Here is a 23,279-nt window from a genome sequence, read left to right as displayed (position 1 = left end):
GGCCCCCTTCCTCAGGGAGGACACAGGCTAGGCAGGTGGACTCATATCCGTGGACCTAGCTGGACAGGTGCAGAAGTGGCTGAAACCCAGGTCTGCTGCCCGAGAGGGGCATTTCTTGAGCTTCCTAAGGGCATCTGCTTGGAAAGTCTCAGATCTGATATGCTCAGACACCCCAACAGCTCCTCCCCTGGTACGGTCGCATGCACAAGTGCTCTCCCAGCACCACGGGCCGACCTGGACCCACGGCAAGGGGAGAGCGACCCTGCATCTCTCGTCTTGGCCATGGCCAAGTGGACCCAGTTCCCACACTCCCTATGACACACTTTATGCAGATCCACGCAGACCCACCAGTTTCCCACTCGGCCTGCTCAGGAAGATGCTCTCCTGTCCTGAAGGGTCAAAGGCACCCAAAGGTTTCAAAAGACAGGGCCCTTCCCTCCAACAGAGCTCTGTCAGCCAAGAAAGCAGCCCCCCAAGCAACCGTCATTTTAAAAGTGTGGGATGTTTTAATAATGTAGATAAACTAAGTGGCGAATTCTGTAGTTAAAATGATATTTAATGTGGTCGGAACTATCTCGGTGACTTCAGTCACCAATAGTGGCATGAGGGGCTGGATTTGTCAGGGCCCAGGTTACCTCTGAGCTGCGCTTTAGTCAGGACAGAGCCTCAGCCCAGAAGGGCGCTGGCAGAGTGACCAGGCAGAGAGCGCGCGCGGAGCCCTGAGGCTCTCGCTGTCCCCAGCCCATTCCGGAAGCACCCTCCCCAGGTAGAGCACACTTCCTGCTCCCCGGACGCACCGTCACCTGTGGGCTCTGGGGCTGCTGCAGGTGAGCTCAGTGAGGCCTACCAGTTTATTTTTAGAAGTGAGCATTTTAAAATAAATGCTTCATTTTGTTTGAGGGGGCTTTACTGCTAGGGACGATGAAGTCTTCTTGGTGGAAAATTAAAATCAGATTCTCTGTCAGGAGTGTCAGGTGTGTCAGCATGCCACTGATTTACACCAATAATCAGAGCAATATTTACACCAATAATCAGTTCTCTATGGTGAACTTCCACTAGCTGGCCCCCAGAACCACAGCATGGCTATGTTCCTCTCAGGTGTCCACATGGAACCAAGACAGGGAAGCGACTGCCAGGTCAGGCCTGGCTCCCCTTTGGTCCTCGGAGGGACAGGACTGTCCTGAAACAGTGATTCCACACTGAGCAGAGATGGTCATGAGAAAGTGCTTTACGAGGTGGGATCTTTTAGAGCATTCACCCTCTCGGTCTCCCTGGGGGCCTCTTCCGGGTGGTGCTCAGAGCCCGAGGGGGCTGGGGTGCTGTGATGATGGCCCCCAGCTCCCCGTGAATGATTTCAAGTCCTTACCCCGAACGCTGACAAACAAGACTCAAGTTCAGATGCCCAGACTCTGGAGGTGAAGGGAGACAGCTGTGCCCCCGTTTCCTCCCAGGACCCCCAGCCCCGGGTCTGCTGGAAGCCTCCGGTTGAGCCTGAGCAGAGCTGGGAGGCAGGAGGGGCCTCTGCTTGGTGGGAGGGGACTCACTTTGTGTCTGAATCCTGTGGCTGGAGGGGGCTGGCGCAGGAAGGTTTGGGGCTGAAGGGAAGTCCTAGGGTGTGAGCACTGTGACGTCTGGCTGCTCAGCCACCGGGCTGGGAGAGGGGCCACCCCATGGTGGACACTGCGCTCATGGGTGCTGGCTGAGCATCCACTCTGTGCCAGGCACTGTGCCAGAGTTTGGCACAGAAGGAGAAACAAAGTGGGGGGGGGCGGGTGGTGCCCCTGGTGCCAGCAGTTAGCATGACCGTCCGCCGGGGACAGACGCTCCCTCCACAGCCCTCGAGATGGTGTCTGCTGGGAGGTGCTCTTGCCTTGGCAGGCCATGAAGGCCCAAGAGACCCAGGGCAGCAGGTGACCAGAGACTCCCAGCTGAAGAAGCCCAGCTGGGCCGCAGGGGAGGGAGCTTCGGGGAAGGCCTTCCAGGGCTCTGTGATGGGGAGCAGAGACCCAGACAGCGATGGCCTGTGTCCAGCCTGTGCACAGTCAGGAGGCTCCCCAGGTGGGCGTGTCCCCAGCACAAGGAGCGGCAGCCCCAGGAGTGGCAGGGAGAGGGCGGTGAGCAGCAGCAGGCCAGGGCAGGGAGAGCCGCCCCCTCCCTGGATCTTGTGTGCCCTGGGCGATCACAGGTCGGGAAAGGAGAAAGGGAGCTTGGGCTGAGTTTAATTCAATTTTAAAAATGAAAGGGACATTGTTGGCACCCTGATTGAAACTGCGTGATTTATAGCTGTCACATAAACAGGAAGCTCCCATGGGTCTTGGGTAAGATTTGAAAACAAAACAAAATAAGTAAAACCTGCCGTGTTTTCAATGGAGCGCGCGCAGGGACGGGCACGGGGCCGCCCGCCTGGGGCTGGACGGGTCTCACCTGCTTGTCGGTCAGCATCTGCACGTGCCGAGCGCAGACGGCCCTGAACTCCTCTCGGGACACCGTGTTGGTCTTCATGGTGTCGAAGTTCTCCAGCTCCTGGGCGATGGTGTGGGGGTGGGAGGCCACTGCTCTGTGGAGCCGCTCTAGGATGTCCCTGTTGGCCACGTCCCCAGGCGATGAGGGGGTCGGGATCCGGGGCATTTTCTCCGCCCACTCACCAGCGGTCTGCACAGAACAGAGGAGAAGACCTGCTGGGCAGGCAGTCAGGACTTTTTGGCTCTGGGCCCAGTACCCAGGCGAGTCCCAGGGAAGTCCAGCTTGAGGGGGAGAGGCCAGGACACCAGCATCCACCGAGGCAGGTCTACGTCTGTGTCCAGGGGCAGGTCTGACCTAGCTGGGAGGGGGCTTGGGCTGCCCTGCCGCATGGCACCGGGCGGGCAAGCATGACCATCCACCAGGGACAGGCGTTCCCTCCACAGCCCTCGAGATGGTGCCTGCTGGGAGGTGGCCCACGTCCAGGGGCCAGTCCTGCCCTGCTGGTCCCCCGCTCTGTCTTTCGGGTCATGTAACAGGCACATGGTGTGTGCTGACCGCGTGGCCAGAGAAGCCAGAGGATTGTCATCTGCACTTTGGTTTCGGGACGTGGGTTCGGCTGGTCAGCTCCAGCAGCTGGACTCGGGAGGCCCTTCTGGCCCTTCACGGCTGCTGTGGTGGCACAGCTGCTGGCCAATGTGCCCTAAAGCAGAGGGCTTGTCACAACCCCAGGGACTTATTTCTGGTGAGTGTGGAGGGATCTGCTGGAGCAGTGGGGCCAGGCTTGTGGCCTGGGGGGGCTCTGGTGGCGGGGGCGCTGTCCACAGGGCCCGGGGGTGTCCTGGAGTGAGGAGGAACTGGACCCCAGGCAGGAGTGCAGCAGAAGCCTGTGGAGGCTCATGTGCTGGTGAGCAGGGGGCTAAGGGGACTGCACCACCTTCAATCTGCTGCTGGTCACTGTGCGGACACGCAGGGGACAGATGGCAGGAAGAACAAGCCGGGGAAGCCGCTTGGTGAGTGTCAGCAGAGGGACCGTGACAATGGCAAGGGCCTCTCAGTTTACCCTAAGGCCAGTCAAGAGGGAGCGCTGAGGACACTGGGCTTGGGAGACCGGTGGGCAGCTGAGTCCCAGCCTTCTGCAGGAGGCCGGGAGCCAGGGAGGCAGCCCCTGCAGAGTCAGAAAAGGTGCCAAAGCCAGGCCTCAGGGGGAGGGCTGGAGGGGTCCCGCCTCTGAGCCCAGGGCTGGGGTGTGGGGAGCTGCCCCTGGACCCAAGCATCCTCTGAGCTACCCTGGGCGTCCTACGCTGCTCCTGTGTCAGCGACAGCCCTTTCCATGTCCCACACGTGGTGACATTGCAGCAAGCCCAGGAGGCTGCTGGGAATGCCCCAGAACCACCCTCACAGGCTCCCACTGAAGCCAAAGCCCACCACGTCCTCGGCCACCCACAGGGTGACAGAGCTTTTCAGTATGTCCATCGGAGCCATCTGGAAGTCAATGATGCTTTTCTTCTCTCGTTTCGGAAAAGCGATATCACTGATGCATTTTAAGCATTCTTAGAATTCTTCTCAGAGCTAACCAGGCATTTCCTTGGAAGGAAATTTCTTGGAAGGTTGGCTCCAAGGGACTTTGGCACCCAGAGGGCCGAGGACAGACACAGAGTCTGGTCTCACACCCTCATACATCGGGGGTCTGAGGAGGACCCAGGAAAGCACACAGGGAAGAAGAGGTGGGGGCCCAGGGAGGGCGCAGCTCTGGAGCTGGGTCCACACCCTCCCCCGCCGGGCCCCGTGGCCCTGCACGAAGCCACGTGCCCACCTTTTGCCTCAGTTTCCTCATCTGTCCAGGAGGACAGAGATTCACTTGAGACAATGTATGTGGATGTTCTTCCAAAGTGTTAAAGCACAACTGAAATACCATCAAGGTAAAGCAAACGGAAAATACCATGATTCTAACAACAGATTCGGGAGGATTCTAACAAAGTATTGTGTGCAACCTTAGGTTAATATGCTTTAAACTCCAGAGGAAACAGAATAGATTTCTAGCAAAATATAGATTACTAAATTTAACTGAGGTATTAGGAAAGCCTGAATAGACTGGGAACCACAAAGAAATGGAAAAAGCTGTGAAAGAGCTCCCATCCATCATTAAGAAGGTGTCAAGCCCAGACAGTTCTAAAGGCGAGCGTGTGGAACCTTCAGGGAACAGACGATTTTTACATTAGTCAAATTATTCCAGCACACAGAAAGGGCTATGTAGGGTTTAAATCATTGCATATTATCCTAATACCAAAATATGATAATTAAAATTATAAGCAAATCTATTTTATAGCTGTGGATGTAAGAATTCAAAAGCAAAATGTTAGGAATATTCAACACCACATTTAAAAAAGATTCTCCAGCTGGGCATGGTGGGGCACACCTGTACCCCAGTGACTCGTGAGGCTGAGGCAAGAGGATCACAAGTTTGAGGCCAGCTTGGGCAACTTAGTGAAAGAGGGCTGGGGATGCAGCTTGGTGATGAAGCACCCCTGGGTTCAGTCTCACCGAGGCCACTGGGGTTCACTCTAAGAACCCATCAGGAGACAGCAAATCTCTCAGCTCCCCACATCAGTGAAGCCACATGTTGAGGGGTGGCACAAAGGCACCCCACAGCACTCAGCAGCCATTCCTGGTAAAGATGGCAGAGGACAGCAGGGGACAGGCTGACGTCAGCCTGGTGGGCTTGGGCACTTCTACACCACATTTGTAGGAGATCCACTGCTGAAATGATCCAAGAAAACAAAGCAGCAAATGCTGAAAACAATATTTATCCTCATTTTTGAGGAGGTGATTTTACAACTAGAAAATATCAATAAGGCAATTTAGGAAAGTGGTCAGTTTCAAGCTAGGAATACAAGAAAGCAATACCATTTTTAAAAAATAGTAACTATAATAGAAGTTGAATTGTCAAAAAAGTCTACAATCACATTGTTGACAAAGCTGCTGAATACCAGGATGAAAGGCCCAGACCTAAAGAATCCTGAACACACACTGTGAAGGTACCAAAATGAGAGTGGAATAAATGGAGAGATGTGTCGTGTTCCGGATAGAAAGATCAATTCCAAAAGAGAAAACCTGTTGCAAGTTGTAAATAAGCTTAATAAAATTTGAAGAAAACCTCCATGGATATTCGGGGAGCTCGTGAGACATATTGATATTAACGTTGATGTTGAAAAAAGTTGCCATGACATTTTTAGAAAAGGTCAGCAACAAAGTTTTGAACCCCTAAGAGGTTAAAACTTGCCATAAACTTGGTGATATGAGAGCGGAGGAGCCAGGCTGGGACGTAGCAAGGGTGTCGAGCAGCCGCCCCAAGGCCGAGGCCGACAAGGGAGCAGCAAGTGTCCCCGAGGCAAGGCCGCGACATCAGAAGGCCTATTTGTCACAGCATCCTAGGAACTCGGGAGCAGTGTGGCCAGGGCGAGGGACCTGGGGGAGGGACCTGGGGGAGGGTGGCCTGCCTAAGCAAGACAGAGCGTCCAGAGTCAGTTCTCTATTCTCCCCAGAGCCACCAGCTTCAAACATGTCCCTCCCCAGGTCCCCAACTAAGCAAAGCAAACTGCCTTCCAGGGGCGTGGGCCCGGGATCAGCTGTGACACCACTTTCTCACTCCCACACCGTCCAAGGTCCTGGGGCCCTGAAGTCGCGTTCCATCCCCACCTCCTGGTCAGGGCCACCATCAACCCTGGCTGTAGCAGCTGCCCCTTCCACTCTGCCCCCTTCCCTAAAGGGACAGATCAATCTGAGTGGCTTCAGGTGTCATCAGAGTAACCCTGCCCTGCCCTCTGCGACTCTGGCCCACTCTGCTCAGGGTCCCACCTCGGTGCCTGCACTTCTTGTGGGCACTGGTGGCATTTCTGAGTGCTGCTCCCCTGACCCGACTTGTCACTCCCCTTCCCCCGCTCATCACACTTGGTGACCTGAGATCCACCATCTTCGTCATCTTTCTGACTTAAGAGAAAATAAGTTTGTGAAAGCAAGGGCTCTGGTGGTTCAACGGCAGCTGAGTCCCCGGGGCTGGGGCCAGAGGCTGGCACCGTGGGGTCTCGGGGCTTGAGAGGGAATGAATGAAGAAAGAGGCCGCGGCCGACAGGCACACAGTGAGGGGAAGGACGCGGCCAGCTCTGCCCGGGCAGTGGCCCAGGCCTGTTACAAAGCTCCCATCTTGTTAGGACTAAAAAGAGAAGAAATTAAAACAGGAGTCTACTTCTTTCTAACAAAGTGTCAGACTGTCCTCGGAGCAGCTCAGTGTTGGCATCGGCCTTCCCTCCCTGCAGCCCACGCCCCTTCCCTCAGGGTCCTCCGCAGTAAACAGAAGCCCAGGGTTGCGATCCTTACAGGGTTATTTTAAAAATTCATAAAACCCAAGCAATTGGCAATGACCTGGGGGTCTTCCACTAGACAGTGGCCACGTTCTCCTAGACGGACCCCAGGCTGAGGATCATGTCACAAGTCACCGAGTGACTGATCCAAGCAAATGCACAAGTGAGCCCGAGGGTTGTGAGCCCTGGAGGCCTGTGGTGGGGACCGGGGGTGTCCAGGAGCGACAGCCGATGGGCCTCACGCAGTCCTGGACATTGGTCCCAAGCCCCTGCACTCACCTGTGTGGCCTCATCCAGAACGCACAGGCAGAGCGAGTCCCAGAGCCCCCAGGGTGGGCAACAGCCCCGCCTAAGACACACTCCTCCCAGGGTGAGCACACTGTCACCATCTGGCTGTCAAAGTCACCATCCCCTGACATCCAGGGCATTCCTGCTCCATCCTGGGGACCCAGGTAGGAAAGAATCCTTCAAGCCTCTCCCAGGTGGAGCTGAGGGCCCCTGGGTGAAGAGAGGTGGGCCGTTCCCCAGGGGAGTGGGGACGAGGACCACCACGCATGCTCTGAGGAGGGGACCCAGCCCTTTTGTGACTGGGAGGTGTAGCCAGAGTTCAGGCCACCGTGACACGGAGGCCTCCCTGCCCTGCCCCGGCCAGGAAGAGGGGGGAGAGGTGAAGGGACGGCCACAGGCCTGTCAGGGGAGAGGCGAAAGCGGCCGCTGTTGAGGGGCGCGGGAAGCCCCAGGACTGCATCTGCCAGGCACCCGGGCATGGCCACCGGTCAGATGTGCGTCTCCTGCCACAAAAGCAGATCCTGCAGGTTCACTGTCGGCAACTTCACAAAAAAGTCGCAAAGAAAGCTCACGAAGACCCCACCGTGGCCAGCACTGTCATCACCTGAGCTCAAGGGGCGAACCTCTGCCCCACAGGTCCCCAGGCCCGTGGGCCCAGCCGCCGCACCCCCCGCCCCACACTGTCCCAGGAACCCGCTGGCCCTGGAGGCACAGCTCGGGGGCTTCAGCCCAGGGCGCTTTGCTCAGAACCTGTGCGGCCCCTGGGCTCCCTTCCCACCGCCCTGGGGAAAGCAGCTCAGCCGCCGCCAGCCTCGCTCCAGGGAGGAGGTGCCAGGGAGAAGCAGATGGCTCTTGGTCTGGCACTTTTGTGTCCCTGGCACTGCGCATGCGAGCATTACATCTGAATGGGGAAATCAGGCTCTTTCTGTAACCAGAAGAAATGTCCCTTCTAATCAGAAAAGACATCACCATCTTCAGATGCCAATGACACCTTCGAAGGTTACCGAGCTCCGCAGGAAGAGCCCCGCAGAACAGGACCACAGGCGCAGGGGGGGACTGGGGAAGGGAGAGGTCTCAGGTCCCAGGGTCACTGGGAAAAGGCCCCCTGTCCCCGCACCTCATGCTCCCGGCAGCCTCCATCTGACACAGAGAAGCACTTTGGTGACTTTAAAAATGTGAAACAAAAAAACGTTCCGCACCCCAGGCCTGACCTGGTTAGAATGACAGCCACGCTGTGGACGGAGCTCCCTCACGGCGCCCGTGCGACCTCGTTGTAGCAAACCAGGGCCGTCTGGAGGTGGCAGGAAGTACAGGCCACCACTGCGGAAAGGACAGTCCCCACCCTCTGTGAGGCACTCTGTGAGTACCCCGTTGTGCCGGCAAAATAGGAGAAGGAGCAAGTCTGCGATGACGACTGGGCCCAGGGACAGCCCCCGCCCCCACCCCACCCCCGCCTTCGCCCCCGCGGTGTGTGTCCTGTGGGGAGCACGTCCCAGTCCCCCACCCGGCCACGCCAGCCTGTGGTCTGAGAGCGGAGGCTGCCTGTCAAGGCCCAGGTGTCAGAGGGGTGACAGAGGCCTGTGTAGGGTCAGAGCCCACCTGGGCCCCTCGCCTGCGCCAGCCCACTGCTGCCCCTTCTCCCCAGCCTGAGGCCTCTCTGTCCCTCACTGACCCTGACCAGGCCCCTCTGGGCAGAGCCCTCTGTAACTCAGCCACTGCTGTCCTCCAGCGTCACCTGGGCTGCACCCTGTGAGCGGTGAGGGGGGGCAGGCTGCTCTGGAGGGAGCAGCCTCAGTCCCTGCAGCAGTGTGGCCACATGTGGCCTCCTCAGATGTGATGAGTTCAGCCAAGGGCCAGTCGGGTCCAGAGGAGGGAGCTAGGCCTGGAGGGTGGGACAGCCCACCATTCACCAGGGCTCACCCCAGCTCTTTCTTGTGACCTCGAGGAGAGGTCACAAGAAAGAGCTGACCTCCCTTTCCTCCTAAAGTGGGTATAAAAAGGAGCCTCTCCAAGGGAGCCCCGAGGCCCGAGCAGCAGGGGCCTGGGCAGTGGGAGACCCGCGGCTGGCAGCTGGGGCTGTGGCAGAGTGTTTCCCTGAGTCAGGAGGTCAGGCAGACTGGGCTTGAGCCCTGGCACCTGGCTGACACCATGTCCACCCTGGGTAAGCAGGACAGAAGCCTTCTGGTGCCCATTACTGCCTGGGGGCAAATCACCCAGCCACGGTGTGGTAGGCGTGTCTCCAGGAGAAACCAGGTCTGAGACTTGGCCATGCTGCGGGAGCAAGAGGCGGGTCCATGTGGCATCCTTGGAACAGCATCCTTGGACTGGCTGCTGTGGGCCTGGAAGCAGGGTGTCAGGCCCTGCTCTGCCATCTCCTAGCTTGCTGAGTCAGCCCGTCTCTTCTCTGCCTAGGGCTCTGTCTGCAAGATGGAGACCGCTGGAGAGGATGGCAGGCAGGGGTCAGTGCAGAAACAGGGATGTGCAGGCCACGTCCACCCCAGGAGGGCGCTGCGCTCCCGGTATCTGTGATGAAGATGGATGGATGGGGCTCTGCCGCAGGGCACTTGTAGAGGTGGGAAAGCTCTGGGGTGCTCGCCTACACCACCCAAACCTCGGGCAGGAGCCAGCAGGTCAGCCAAGGACAAGAACCAGCGGGCGGCCTGGGTGAGCCCCGCGGAGCTGGCTGAGCCCAGGCAGGCTGCACTGGCAGCCCCTGGGCTTTGTTTAACAGCTCCGTGAACTGAGTGGGCCGCTCTAGACAGGACGCTCCTAGTGGAGAAGCTAGGTCCAGCCTCACTCTTGGTTGACTGGTAAAGCCACACCCAGCTGCGCCCTAAAACCTCTGGACGACGGGGGCTGGGAGGTTAAATTGTCAAGTCATGCAGCAGAGCAGGAGGTGGAGGTGTGCTGTAGGCCTGTGTCCCTGGTCCCATTTCTTCAGCTCTCCCTGTGTCCACGTGTGACATCGTGGCTTCTCCCACTCCAGAGCGAGAAGACTTCCTTGCCCCTTGGCCCTGGAGTCAGCCACGGCCTTGCTTTGGTCAATGCATGTTAGGGAGCCGGGTTCCCCAGCTGAGAGTGGGGGCCCTGAAGGCCTGAAAATGAAGGCAGGCTCAGCTGCAAATGCGCCTGACGACCTTGGCCTCGGAGCACCCTCGCTCAGCCGCCACACACCGTGCACTCAGTGGTCTCCTCTCGTGGTCGCAGGGCTGACAGGGCCTGTGGTCACTGCCACTGCCCAGCATGGAGAGAGAGGATCAGGCCACATGCTGCCAGCCTGGGGAAGATTCAAATTCCAAAATACAACTGCTACTGAATGTTGCTCTTGCGCCACTTGTAAAGTTGAGAATCTTAAGTTGGGGACTGTCTATATCATGTGATCAGAGTTAAACAGCTCGAGCATAACTGGGAAAGGCTTGCGTGGATGCCACCACCCTGAGAATATGACCTGGCAATCGAGCTGGTCTGAGGAGGACAAGAAAGGCCTGGAGCAGAGATGCCCTAGCCCTGCCCCCAGATCTGGGCCCAGGCCAGCTCAGCCACCCACAGAGGTGGAGGCCAAGCCCAGGTAGACACTTTGTGCCCTCCGTTAGCAGTTGCTGGTTCCTTGGCAATAGGTCCTGGTATGGTTCTGAATTTCTAACGACAAGCAATGAAAGGGGATGAGCTTAGAATATGGGAAAAAGTAGCCATACAGCACCTAGCACAGAGCGCATTTAGACCTCAGTGTTCCTTCACCATGAGCCCGCTCCAAGGGCGTTTTGTGGTACCTTTGTGGGTTTCTAAGACAGCCATTGCCTGAGCCCCAAGTTAGTACAAAGTGGCTTTGCAAGGTCCATGCCAGCTGTCAGATTGGAGACACGTATCTGTATGCGAATATAATTATTATGGAGGTGATTAGTAGCTCACTGGCTGCATGCTTCATATAATAAGTTTTGTTCTGAATACTTAGGAAGACAATTATATAGTTTCTTTCCATGATATCTTATAGGAGGAAAACAATCCTGAAACTTCATACATAACAGGAACACAGCAGGTAGCAAAAAATACTAATTAGAAATATTCAGTAAAGAATTCCTGCTCTCCTCTTAAAGAATGGTATAATTACTTCTAAGAATTGAAAAATTGCTTCATTTGATCAAATATTTTGATTAGAAAAGAAATTAATTGTACTGTATCTTCATTTGTATTTACAGTGAATAAACCGAATGCTAAAAATAACATCAGCAAAACTCCCTGTCAAAGAAAAAAAAAAGATAAAACATTTAAAAATCCAGATGGAAATCCAGGGGGAGCCTGGGTGGGAGCTGACTGCTTGGCCTGGATCTGAGATCCGGAGGTGGACAGTAGCAGGCCCAGCATGTGCACCCATGGGGCCCCAGAGTGAGTTCTGGGTGAGCGTCTGTAATCCAGCACATGGTTTGCACAGGTGGGGCTCTGACCCCAGAATTCCAGGTGCCACTCCAGGTGTCCTGGGCACCACGCGGCCTAGGCCTGGGACCTCCATCTTTACAACGAGTGGGGCCATGTGGAGTCCAGAACGTCCTTGGAAGTCCAGTCACTTCAGTGATGCTGACGGGGCGTAGATTCTTCTCTAATCCCCACATCACCAGGGGCAGCTGTGGACCCGTATTTTATACCCAATCAGTGGGACTGGTTCCCGGGACAGCCCTGCCGATGGGTGGAGCTTGGGGCGCCCTGTTCCAAAGCCGAGCTCTCTTGCCTGTCTCCAGCCTGTGGCCCACCACACATGAGAGCACGGGAGCCCACCTAGAACAGGAACCCAGTAACTCAGGGACACCCACGCGGCTCCTGGGTGCCAGGCACCACCCCAGACAGGACCAACAGCGGTGAGTGGCGGACCAGACCCTCTGCCCTACAGAAGACAACACGCTGAGATGCTCCTCCTCCCCAGCCAGGGAAGCCAGGAGAGGCAGACCAGCCCTCCAGCCCTCCAGCCTTCCATCCCTCCAGCCCTCCAGCCCTCCATCCCTCCATCCCTCCAGCCCTCCATCCCTCCAGCCCTGCCCACAGCCTCCTCACAAGACTCTGGCCATGGGCACCCCTCACGTCCCCTGTGCCCTGGCCATACCCCAAGTGCTGCCTCCCAACCTCGCGGCGCTGCACATGCCATTCCCCCACCCAGGCTCCCCTTGCGCCTGCCCGGCTCCAGAGCTCCTCAGAACGCTGTTCCTGCTGGCTGTCCCCAGCGCAGAGGCAGCAGCACCTCCTCCTCCTCTCCTCCCTGCCCCCCAGCTCCTCGTCTCACCTCCAACCCTCTGCTTGACGTTCACAAAGGATCTGTGCCAAGACCTTTGCAAACACCCACCTCACAAATCCTCTGGCAGCATGCAATTGCCATGAAGTGCAGAGAGCTTCAAGGGAACCCTGAAGCCACCCCTCGACCCTTTAATGATTCAATAAACTCATGGGTGAAGCCATTTGTAAAACTGTTAAAATAAATTTCTCCACCCAAATAAATTCTACACCATTTAATCACATCATTACTCAGCATTAAACATGCAGCCTCTGGAGCAGGGTGGAATACAAAATAAAAAGACTGCAAATACTCGCCGTTGGCTTCTAGGGACTCTGCAAAGCCCTCTGCACATTAGCTCACCAGATATAAAAAACAGTGCACACTGAGCCAGCTCTGAGTCCACAGGAAGGAGGCTGAGGGCCTCGGTCAGCACTGGCCGGAGCCCTAATCCCAGCTCTGGCATTCCTAGCCAGGTGACCGGGAAGAATGCTGTGCCTCTCTGAACCTCTGTTTCCTCCTCTGTAAAGCAGGGCTGGTGACGGATAGCGGCCTTGGCTCGCAGGACCATCGTGAGGACGAGGAGAATGCCTGCAGCAGAGGCTGCTCGCAGCACCTCCCAAGTCCATCAGCCCTCACTGTGACGATGTCTGATGTGGTGACAAGAGGATGGCAGCAATCTGCCAGGTGCAGTCACCAGGTCGACTCGCTCCTTCAAGTACTAGTCTAGAGATGGAACTTTGGTTAGTTCACGAATGGCCACAGCCATTTCTGCTGGGGCACTGGCCGTCCTGAGGGAGCAGTGAGTGAGGCCATTGTCTGGCACGAGCCTGGGCCCAGGGCCTGGCCTGCTGCCTGCCTCTGCTTCTCACTCCTGTTTTCTGGGTGCGGAGGTTCCCCCAGCACCTTAGCCAGAGCCGGAGCAGCCATGGGACAGCAGGAGGCAGTGCCACGTGGAGCGGGCTCCCTCCGCAGGGCCACTGCAATGAGCCCCGTGACTGCTGCACTGACAGGCCGACCTGGCAGATCCGCTGGTGCAGCGCCGTCTGCTGCCAATCTACCCAGAAGCTGCTATTGTGGCTCTGGAGGGACAGCACCATGGGGAGCCTGCCGGGGCTGCGGGTGCCACAGTCCATTTACCAGATCACACAGCGTCCCGCGGAGACTGGGAATCAGGAGCCCCAACACAGTCCCAGGAGGGAGGGCTGGTGACAGCGCATCCAGAGGCCTGGGGCGAGCCGCGCTGTGGCGGGGACTACAGGAACCACACAGCCGGCGCCCGGGAGCCCGGCTGAGCACCGGCCGCAGATGCATGGTCTGAGGGGGTCATAAAGGTGAGCAGACCCCGACCCTGCCGGGAAGGCAGGGGCTGAGAAAATCTGACCACCTGAATTGACTGCTTGACTGGAAATCCAGGGCCGGCATGGTGTCCTCTCTCTGGGCCTCGCAGACAGGGCTCCTGCAGAGCCGGCTTCGGCCGACAATGTCTGTGTTTGCCAGAGGCCTCTCCAGGGGCCACAGGGACTGTGACCAGCCTGCACAGGGTCAACCCTTGCTGGTGCAAGCTTGGAGTGTCCACTTTCACCTTTCCACAGAGGCATCAGAAAACCAGCCACCTCTGGTGGTCACCCTGCCCTGCTTCTAGCAGAGCTCCATTGGCAGCCGCTGGAGCTGAGCAGGTGCCCAGTCCCTAGACTGTCCACTCTGCTGGAAACGGAGGTCAGAAGGGGCGTGTCCCCCTTCCCCAAAAGAGGCTTCTGGTTGTGGTGGGGCTCTGAGGAGCTGCTGTGGCCCTGCGGCCTCCACACTGTGCTGGGCCCCGCCAGCCGCAGCTTTCCATGTCGGTGTCATTCTGGCCACCCCAGCTTGCTTAAAGCAGGAGATCTGGGCACGGTGGCACCTGGGCGGCACCAGGGCCAATGTAGTGCTGGTGCTCACGGCCTCCTGGGCTGGGGCGCCCCTCCCCCGGCGGGCTGGCCTGAGCGCTAGAGGTGAGCACATGCTGTCCCTGGCTTCTTTCCAAAGGTGGGCCGCTGCTAACACCCGGGACTGAGGGGACTGAGGTGGGCGTCTGCTGCCTGTGTTAGGTGCCGTGCCAGCAGCCGCGGCCCTGCCCCAGCACCGAGGCCACTGCAGCATCCAGGCTGGCCTGAGTCACCCTCGCAAGCGGCCCAGCTTCGAGAGTCCACAGGACAGTGGGCACTGGGTGCCACGAGCACACCTCCCCTTTCTCTGTCACAGTCATTAAAAATACATGACGCCACTGTAGCTACAGTAAACGCAGAGGTCAGTTAACGCGACACTAACCCAACGTGGCAACTAGTAGGGACAGCATCTGACCTGGAAATCACGCCACACAAGACTGCCGACATTTTTACATGCTTCAGCTGGAAACTGCTCTCTCACCTTCTCTCAGAAGGAAACTCATCTTGAGTTATTCCACACACAGGTGAATGGCTCCAAGATCATATGGACATGAGAAACAGCGAGAGCAGGTCTCATTGGCTCTCTGCTTGCTAAAATGTGACAAAATAATTACTCTGTATTGAATAAGCATGTGTTTTGTTTAAAAAAATTCCATTATTTCCATGGTAATAAAGTAGCAAGATTTCATATGGGTTTTTACTATGTCTTTTAAAATTTCTATTTCTGCTCTGAGCATTATTTTTATATTCATGGAAGATACTGAAATTGCACTTTAAGGTTTAAAAGGAATGTTAAACAGGAACGATTTTCTAAAAACGAGGTGATACTCTGTATTTTGTACAAAGAATTGGAATGTGAAATGCTTTTCCAGAAGGGCGGGGAGCTTGTGGGCCGAGAGCTGGCCGTGGTCTGCGGGCGTCTCATGAAGAGGCCCCGGCTCAGCCAGCCTGGCCCGTTTTCTTTCTGACCCAGCCGCTGGGGCCACACCCGGGTTAGCGTCCATCTCTCCCTTCCTACTGCGGCCAGTTTTCTCGTCCTGAATCAAGGTGTGGGGTTCCCGGTGGGAAGGGCCCAGGGCTGCTCTCTGAGTGCCACAGGCCCCTGTGCCCAGGGCTGCTCTCTGAGTGCCACAGGCCCCTGTGCCCAGGGCTGCTCTCTGAGTGCCACAGGCCCCTGTGCCCAGGGCTGCTCTCTGAGTGCCACAGGCCTCTGTGCCCACAGGGCTGCTCTCTGAGTGCCACAGGCCCCTGTGCCCAGGGCTGCTCTCTGAGTGCCACAGGCCCCTGTGCCCAGGGCTGCTCTCTGAGTGCCACAGGTCTCTGTGCCCACAGGGCTGCTCTCTGAGTGCCACAGGCCCCTGTGCCCAGGGCTGCTCTCTGAGTGCCACAGGCCTCTGTGCCCAGGGCTGCTCTCTGAGTGCCACAGGCCCCTGTGCCCACAGGGCTGCTCTCTGAGTGCCACAGGCCCCTGTGCCCACAGGGCTGCTCTCTGAGTGCCACAGGCCCCTGTGCCCACAGGGCTGCTCTCTGAGTGCCACAGGCCCCTGTGCCCACAGGGCTGCTCTCTGAGTGCCACAGGCCCCTGTGCCCAGGGCTGCTCTCTGAGTGCCACAGGCCCCTGTGCCCAGGGCTGCTCTCTGAGTGCCACAGGCCCCTGTGCCCACAGGGCTGCTCTCTGAGTGCCACAGGCCCCTGTGCCCAGGGCTGCTCTCTGAGTGCCACAGGCCTCTGTGCCCACAGGGCTGCTCTCTGAGTGCCACAGGCCCCTGTGCCCAGGGCTGCTCTCTGAGTGCCACAGGCCTCTGTGCCCAGGGCTGCTCTCTGAGTGCCACAGGCCCCTGTGCCCACAGGGCTGCTCTCTGAGTGCCACAGGCCCCTGTGCCCACAGGGCTGCTCTCTGAGTGCCACAGGCCCCTGTGCCCACAGGGCTGCTCTCTGAGTGCCACAGGCCCCTGTGCCCACAGGGCTGCTCTCTGAGTGCCACAGGCCCCTGTGCCCACAGGGCTGCTCTCTGAGTGCCACAGGCCCCTGTGCCCAGGGCTGCTCTCTGAGTGCCACAGGCCCCTGTGCCCAGGGCTGCTCTCTGAGTGCCACAGGCCCCTGTGCCCAGGGCTGCTCTCTGAGTGCCACAGGCCTCTGTGCCCACAGGGCTGCTCTCTGAGTGCCACAGGCCCCTGTGCCCAGGGCTGCTCTCTGAGTGCCACAGGCCTCTGTGCCCACAGGGCTGCTCTCTGAGTGCCACAGGCCCCTGTGCCCAGGGCTGCTCTCTGAGTGCCACAGGCCCCTGTGCCCAGGGCTGCTCTCTGAGTGCCACAGGCCCCTGTGCCCAGGGCTGCTCTCTGAGTGCCACAGGCCCCTGTGCCCAGGGCTGCTCTCTGAGTGCCACAGGCCTCTGTGCCCACAGGGCTGCTCTCTGAGTGCCACAGGCCTCTGTGCCCAGGGCTGCTCTCTGAGTGCCACAGGCCTCTGTGCCCACAGGGCTGCTCTCTGAGTGCCACAGGCCCCTGTGCCCACAGGGCTGCTCTCTGGAGTGCCGTGTGCAGGAACAGCCAGGAGGCCGGGGCACCGGAAGGCTTCAGGCTCTGTCCACAGACAGATCCTGCACCCCAGGGTGGGGTGGTCCATGCTGGGCAGCGCCCCGGCCCTGAACCTTGAGAAGTGCTACCTGCCTCGAGTGGCTCCAGGCAGAAGGAGCAGGCGAGGCGCCTGGCAGGCCCTGACGGGGGAGGGGCGTGGCACTGCCACACGTGTTGAGGACAGATTTAGAGCTACACTCAGCTTTAGAGGTTGATTGTGAGCAGGTGTGACTGTTGTCTCCGCCTGCTCCAATTGCCTCGGGGCTCACTCGGAGCCTGCAGTACAGCTCCTTCTTCCCCCTCCGGGAGCGCCGTCGGTCTGGCTGGGGATCACTCTCTGTGAGCTCCTTTGCAAGGGGGCACTGGCTGCCTTAATTACATTTTGGTAATCCCTTTTTAATTACTCGCCTCCTCGTGTCCCCTCGAGGGAAGGGAAGACTGGGTCATATTTAATGAGTTTGGGGAAGAGGCACCAAGGACTCCTTTGTTACTTCTCTTCCCTCCTATTAACCGAGCCCCAGGACGAGATGGAGGAGCTTCGGGACGGTGTGCTGTCCCCCGCCCCACCCACCCACTCCCAGAGCAGGAGGCACTGACGCCCTGCCACCACCACCTGTGCCTAATGGCAGATCCACAGGACAAAGGGAAGCCTCAGGTACTCTGTTACTTGCTATGACAGAACTTGTGGTCACTCCTGTGGGGGTCTCACTGTCCTCCTAGCCCAGGCAGCCCTTTCCTGGTGACTGCACACCTTCTGACCTCCTGGGCTCAGGTGACCTTCTCAGCAAGGTGTCCTGTGCCCTCCTGGGCTGGTTGCAGACACCGGTACCGTTGGCCCAGAGCTCTGAGCACACCCTGCAGGCCACGTATCAGGAGGCTGCTCTGTGGCTCCCACGGTGGCCCTGCAGGCCACCAGGACGAGGCCATCTCTGCCGCTGCTCCACCGCGATGCACAGTTCTCACCGCCACTCCTTTGCAGTCAACCCTGCTTCTTGGCACCTCACCCGCAGGCGAAGGGAGGGCCATCCGTGGGACCCGCCAGGGTGGGGCGCACTGGTCACAGGCAGCTTTAGGGACGTTCACGCCATGACTCCTGGGTGAGGGTATGAGCAGGAACGAGCAGGTCCTTCACAGGCAGCCCAAGCAGACCAGACCAGCCCTGTGTGACCCCAAGCCACCGGCTGCCTGGCCCACCTCTTCTGACAGTGTCCCCTGCTGACCTCCCTTCAGCGGCCTCACTGCAGCCCCACCACGGGCTCCACTTCTCCAACCAGCTGGTGCCCCGACCTGGCAGGGACCCCATCTCTCCTCTGCATGTCCTGGAGAGGGCCCTGGGCTCCCTCGCCTGCTCCTCCTCTGCTTCTCATGGAACATGCTGGAACCTGCCCTGTGACCTACCCCCTCCTCTGTCTTCCTGGCCACGACGGAGGCCCCGGGAGGCAGGGACTGCCTCCATGTGCTCGTGCTGAACCTGGCGTCTGCTCAGTGCCTGGGACACGTGGCCCACGGGAGACACGGGCCCACCAACAGTTGAAGGAGGTGACACGGTGAAAGGGCGCATGCCCACGTCCAGCCCCCTGTGGAGGGAGGGGCACAGAGTGGAGAATGCCGGGGGGGAAGGCACCGAGCAGGCCAGGGCAGCCGAGAGGGGGGGAAGCTGTGCCTCCCTCCGCAGCAGCACGCGCCAGGGAAGCCCCAGGGGAGGCTGGGGCAGGCGGGAGACAGGAGCAGCCAGCAGCAGCCACAGTGCGGGCTTTGGGGAGCAGGCTGGGGCCGCCGGTGTCAAGTGACCTGTTCTTAAATCTCTCAAAGTGATGCAATAATCATCCGCCTGGGCAGAGGCTGAAAATATTTGTCAATAAAATAGTTGCAAGAATCCAGAAAAGCCCCAGGAGTCCCCACACTCCATAGCACACCCAGGTGCCCCTCATCCTCCCGAGGGCATCGTTCAGGAAAGGGTGGTGCGGGCGGGCATCAGGAGGGGATGGCAGTTGTTCCCAGGGTGTTTCAAGTCTTTTCTTCGGAATCATCAGTCTACTCCAAACAGTGTGCGAGAGGTACCCACGCCCCTCAACACCAGCCCGAGACACCTGAGCCAGCCAACGTTCAGTCATTCGTGACTTTAAAAATGGTGACTTCCTATGACTCCATCCAAAAGAATGAATGAACTATTTAAAAACACATCCAAGGGGCTGCTTTCAAGATCAATAAAAATATCCCTGTCCCCAACCCCAGCTATTTTTATTTCTTGGATTCTTTCCAAGAAAGAATGGATGCAGATTTGCACATGGTGCTCGCTGCAGAGTAGACCACGTGGCCGAGCTCGGGAAAGTCAAAAGGCTTAAAAGTCAGGGAGTCGGTGGGCTGGTTCAGACATTTTCACTGGTGTTTGGAAAGTCTCTAAGTGACATAGTACAGTTCCACGTGAAGTGAAAAAAATAAACAACAACAACAAGACACCCAAGTGTATTGTCATCTCCACTCTGAAGGGCGTACTGAAAATTGAAACGTCATCTCCAAGGCTGTGAGTCAGGGAGAACAGAGCTCAGCCCCACAGCTGAGCCCTGCCTCGTCCCTGCCACGGAGGCCACGTGGCGGTGGACTCCTGGAGCCGTGGGCTCTGCTCCGTCCCCTGTGTGGAGAGGCTCCCTAAGGGGCTGAGGGGGCCCCAGAGGCTGCCTTCTTTTGTATGTTTCCTCAAATTTCCACAATTGATGTCTTAAATCTCAACAGAGGAGTCACTGAAAAGCGCAGTCACCATACTGAAGAGCAGACGCAGGCCAGACAGGAGAAGGGATTTGAAACTCAAGCGGCATCAGAGGACTGGGAACTCCCCGGTACTTGCGGACGGGGAAACCGAGACGGCCGACACGTGCAAAATCACTTGCCCGGACCCACCACCAGATTGGCAGGAGTCGGAACATCGGACGCGCCAGGGCCCAGCAGGCCGGGGTACACCGTCAATGCCACACACTGGGAGCTGTGGAGGCGTCAGGGAAGCTGAGCACGGCCACCCCGTTACCAATGGCACCCAGAGCAGCCGCACGTACACAGGAACAGGTGTCAGGGACTCGGGCCCTGAGGATGCCCTCACTGCCCTTCCCAGGGCCTCTCCTCCTGTTGCCCTGTCAGAACCCCGACCTCCACATTCACCAGGACACAGCCCAGGGCCGGGACCACAGCAGGCCTGCTTCTCTGGACACCGGATCATCTTCTAGGACCTAAGATTCCTTAGAACTCTAAAACAACCTGACAAAAGCAAGCTCTCAAGATTTTTTTGAAAATAAAATAAATAAAACTTTGCAGGAAAGTAGAAGATGATTCACCTTCTAATTCTCTATGTAGAATTCACACCAATTCTTCATTTAGAATGAGCTAATTACATGAGGTGATTGCCAATTTATCTGATGTGGTTTTAATCAATTACCCATTTTGTAAAAACTAATTTCAGTTCATTTTCATAAAAAGACACTTATGTATTGCAGACACCTTACCTCCTCTAGGAAAGAGCTGAAGGTCTCTAGAAAATATTTCCAATTTATGTAGGGCACTAGATGAATTCTTAGTTTCCTCAAGAAATAATGGTACTGATTGTCCGACAGTTGGCAGCAGACGTCCTTCAGGACTTGCCCAAACTCCGTGGCATTTACAAAACCGGTGTCCTCTGTATCCAGGGCAGAAAATGCCTGAAAAGAGCAGAGACGAGGCTGATGACAAGAGCTGCCTGAAGTGGCCACGTCGGGGAATCACCCTCAGCCTGTCTCTGCTGAATGCAGATGGGGCCAGGGCATGAGAGCGACTCTCCACCGTGGACGGGGGGCTTCTGAGGTCCAGGGGAGCGTCACCTCATCAGCTCTTACTGCCGTGCACACTGGGAGGAAGAAGGGGCAGGGGAATCCTGGTCCAGGGCCCTGAAACCTGTTGGAACTGCTCTCAGCCTCGTGGACTCCATTTTGCAGAGGACAGAGTGACTTGTTCAGGGTCCCTCGACCATTCCATTCTAGCTCCTTTAAGCATAAAGAGCAGGGGAAGGTGCACGGCATCAGGCAGGGCTCGGGCCGATGGCGGACTTGGGGAACACCTTGGGGGAGGGTGATGGGTCCCTCCCTCCCAAACCTGTCCCCAGCCGGGCTTTGTCCCCTTAGGGGCCTCGAATCCCGAGAAGATGGCACCGCCCTGAGCCTATGCTGAGGGGCTGAGGACCCACTGCAAATCCAGCAGTGCCATAGTCACACTGAGAGGTGCAAAAATGTGCTATAAAAAGAAAGCACATTTTTTTCCATCTGTCGAAATAAAATCATTCATTTTTATTGCACTAGGAAATCTGTATCAAGTGGTAGATTAAGATTTTTTTTTTAAGTAGGAAATTTAATGTGCCTGTAGACCCCAACCAAATCCTCTTGAGGTTGGTTTTCATTCTGGGCTCATTAGGCACACCCTGGATGTGGTTAGGTGTGGCCAAAGCCAGGGCAGAGGATGACCCAGAGCTTCAACGTTCCCTCTGGCTGCAGTGACGTGAGGCAGCAGTGCAGGGGGCCCTGGCCCTGAACTGGGCTCTGCTGCCCACCTTCCGTGCATGGCCTCCCTGCACTTCACCTTCTCCCCTATAAAAGTGGCCTGCCCTCGGGGTGGCCTCACTACTGCCCGTGGTGGCTCCCAGCACATGCTGAGGATCATGACCATAGAAACAGACACTGCAAACCAGGTGCTTGGTGCCGCGAGGACCTTAGAGGACAGCGTGGGCCCCACCATCCCAGCCTCCCTGGGCCTGCGGTAAGCCCTGCCTCCAAGCCGCAGGGAGGAGGTGTCAGAAGGCCGTGGTGGCTAGAAGGCACTGTTAAGTCACTCCACAAACCAGACGCACGCGCGCGCGCGCACACACACACACACACACCCACACCCCTGCCTCCTCTCTGATGACATCCTGGGCTGGCGTCGGCGTCGCCCTCCCTGGCCCTCTCTCCCTCCAACCCACCTCCATGTTCTCGGCCAGGGCATCTGGCCTTGCCCAGCACCTCACTGCAGAAGACGCATTTCCCACAAACAAGCACCCGGCTCCTCCCACAGGTTCCAGGGACCTTAGTGTGAGAAGCACCTGACTGAGTCCAGTGGTGGCCCTTTAGAAGGGACAGCCATCTGAACTGGGGTTCATCTGACCTGCAGGATACTTTTGAAAATCGGAACAGTGTGCTGACATCAGGCAGCAGGAGACTCACAGCCTCCAGGAGGACGTCCAGACCTGGCTCGCAATGTAGGCCCATCGTCAGGCCCACGTGCTCACCAGGGACAGGGCCATGCTGCCTGGATTGCTGTCCACAAGCTTTCCAGGTGACCACTGGGCAGGGAGGCCTCTGGCAGCAGGTGTGGTCCTGGGCTCACACTAATTTTTCTCTAGACAATCATTAAACATACAGCTACTTGCCCACGGAGACCCCGAGGTGCCGACACCGCTTCTCTCCAGGACGCAGGCCAAGTCCACCCGCTTTTCCCAAGCCAGCTGGGCCATGCTGGCCTCCTGCTCCTCTCCCCATCCAGGTACCTCAGTGTGAGAAGCCCCTCAGCCCCTCTCCTTGGGCTCCAGAGCCCACCTTCCCACTCACACTGAGAAAAGAGGGATCTGACTCACTCACACACAAAGTTCAGATCTCGAGAGTGGAGAGCGAGCATTCGCTGGCCTCGCACCACGCTGGCTGTCCATGGACAGCTCACAACACCAGTGGCTCTCGGCCTGGGCTCCTTCAAGACCCAGCACACTAGAGCTGATCCTCCTAATAAATCAGTTACAGACCTTCAGCACTTCAATTCTTCAAACCTCTTGGACTTGGAAAAGAAGGGCCCGGCCGATTCCCTTTCTCTCTCTACCCAACAGCCACTTCCTAACTCAATTCCCTACGTGACCTTGGCAAGTTTTCATCCTGAGCCTCAACTTCCCTCCTGTCCAATCGTCAGCCCTAGCGTCTAAGATTGTGACCTAAGAGAAAAGACTCAGAATCTCACCAGGGTTCCCGGCCCGTGAGAGCTCCCCGGGGAAGGAGCGTGGCTGTCTGCAGAGCTACGGAGGGAGGCTCCTTCCTGGGGCCACGCTGACCTCCCGTGGTGTGCAGGTCAGGGCTCTGCCATGTCAGGGGCCTTTCATGCGGGGGGCTAGGTCACGGGGCCCTGAAGTTTTGACCTGATGGCTAGTTCCGGTTGGCCTGTGGGCATCTGGGGGGCCGGCTTCCTGCGGGACCCTCTGCATGTGCTGCCTCATTTCATGCACATGGTGCTTTCTCTCCTGGCGGCTGCTGCAGGAGAAAACTCACCTGTGGACCACTCGCCTCGCCCGGAGCCTGAGGACAGCAGCCCGGGTCACAGCCCGCGCCACACCAACATAAAGCCAATCCCCGGGCTGACCCTCAGCTGACCCTCCCCC

At 57.7% G+C, this 23,279-nt stretch overlaps 1 protein-coding gene across 1 annotated transcript in view; it reads right to left on the bottom strand.

Annotated features, from left to right (window-relative positions):
* Positions 1-23,279, bottom strand: part of Efcab6 (EF-hand calcium binding domain 6) — an 85,086-nt gene that overhangs the window by 18,367 nt on the left and 43,440 nt on the right. Inside the window, exons 9-10 of the mRNA XM_077798488.1 lie at positions 20,362-20,553; positions 2,425-2,652 (exon numbers count right to left, since the gene is read on the bottom strand). Of these exons, the coding sequence (XP_077654614.1) occupies positions 2,425-2,652; positions 20,362-20,553 (420 nt within the window). The remainder of the gene's footprint in view (positions 1-2,424; positions 2,653-20,361; positions 20,554-23,279) is intronic.

This window comes from Urocitellus parryii, chromosome 5, assembly GCF_045843805.1.
Source record: "Urocitellus parryii isolate mUroPar1 chromosome 5, mUroPar1.hap1, whole genome shotgun sequence".
Lineage (NCBI taxonomy): Eukaryota > Metazoa > Chordata > Mammalia > Rodentia > Sciuridae > Urocitellus > Urocitellus parryii.
This window is presented reverse-complemented; position numbering and strand designations above follow the sequence as displayed.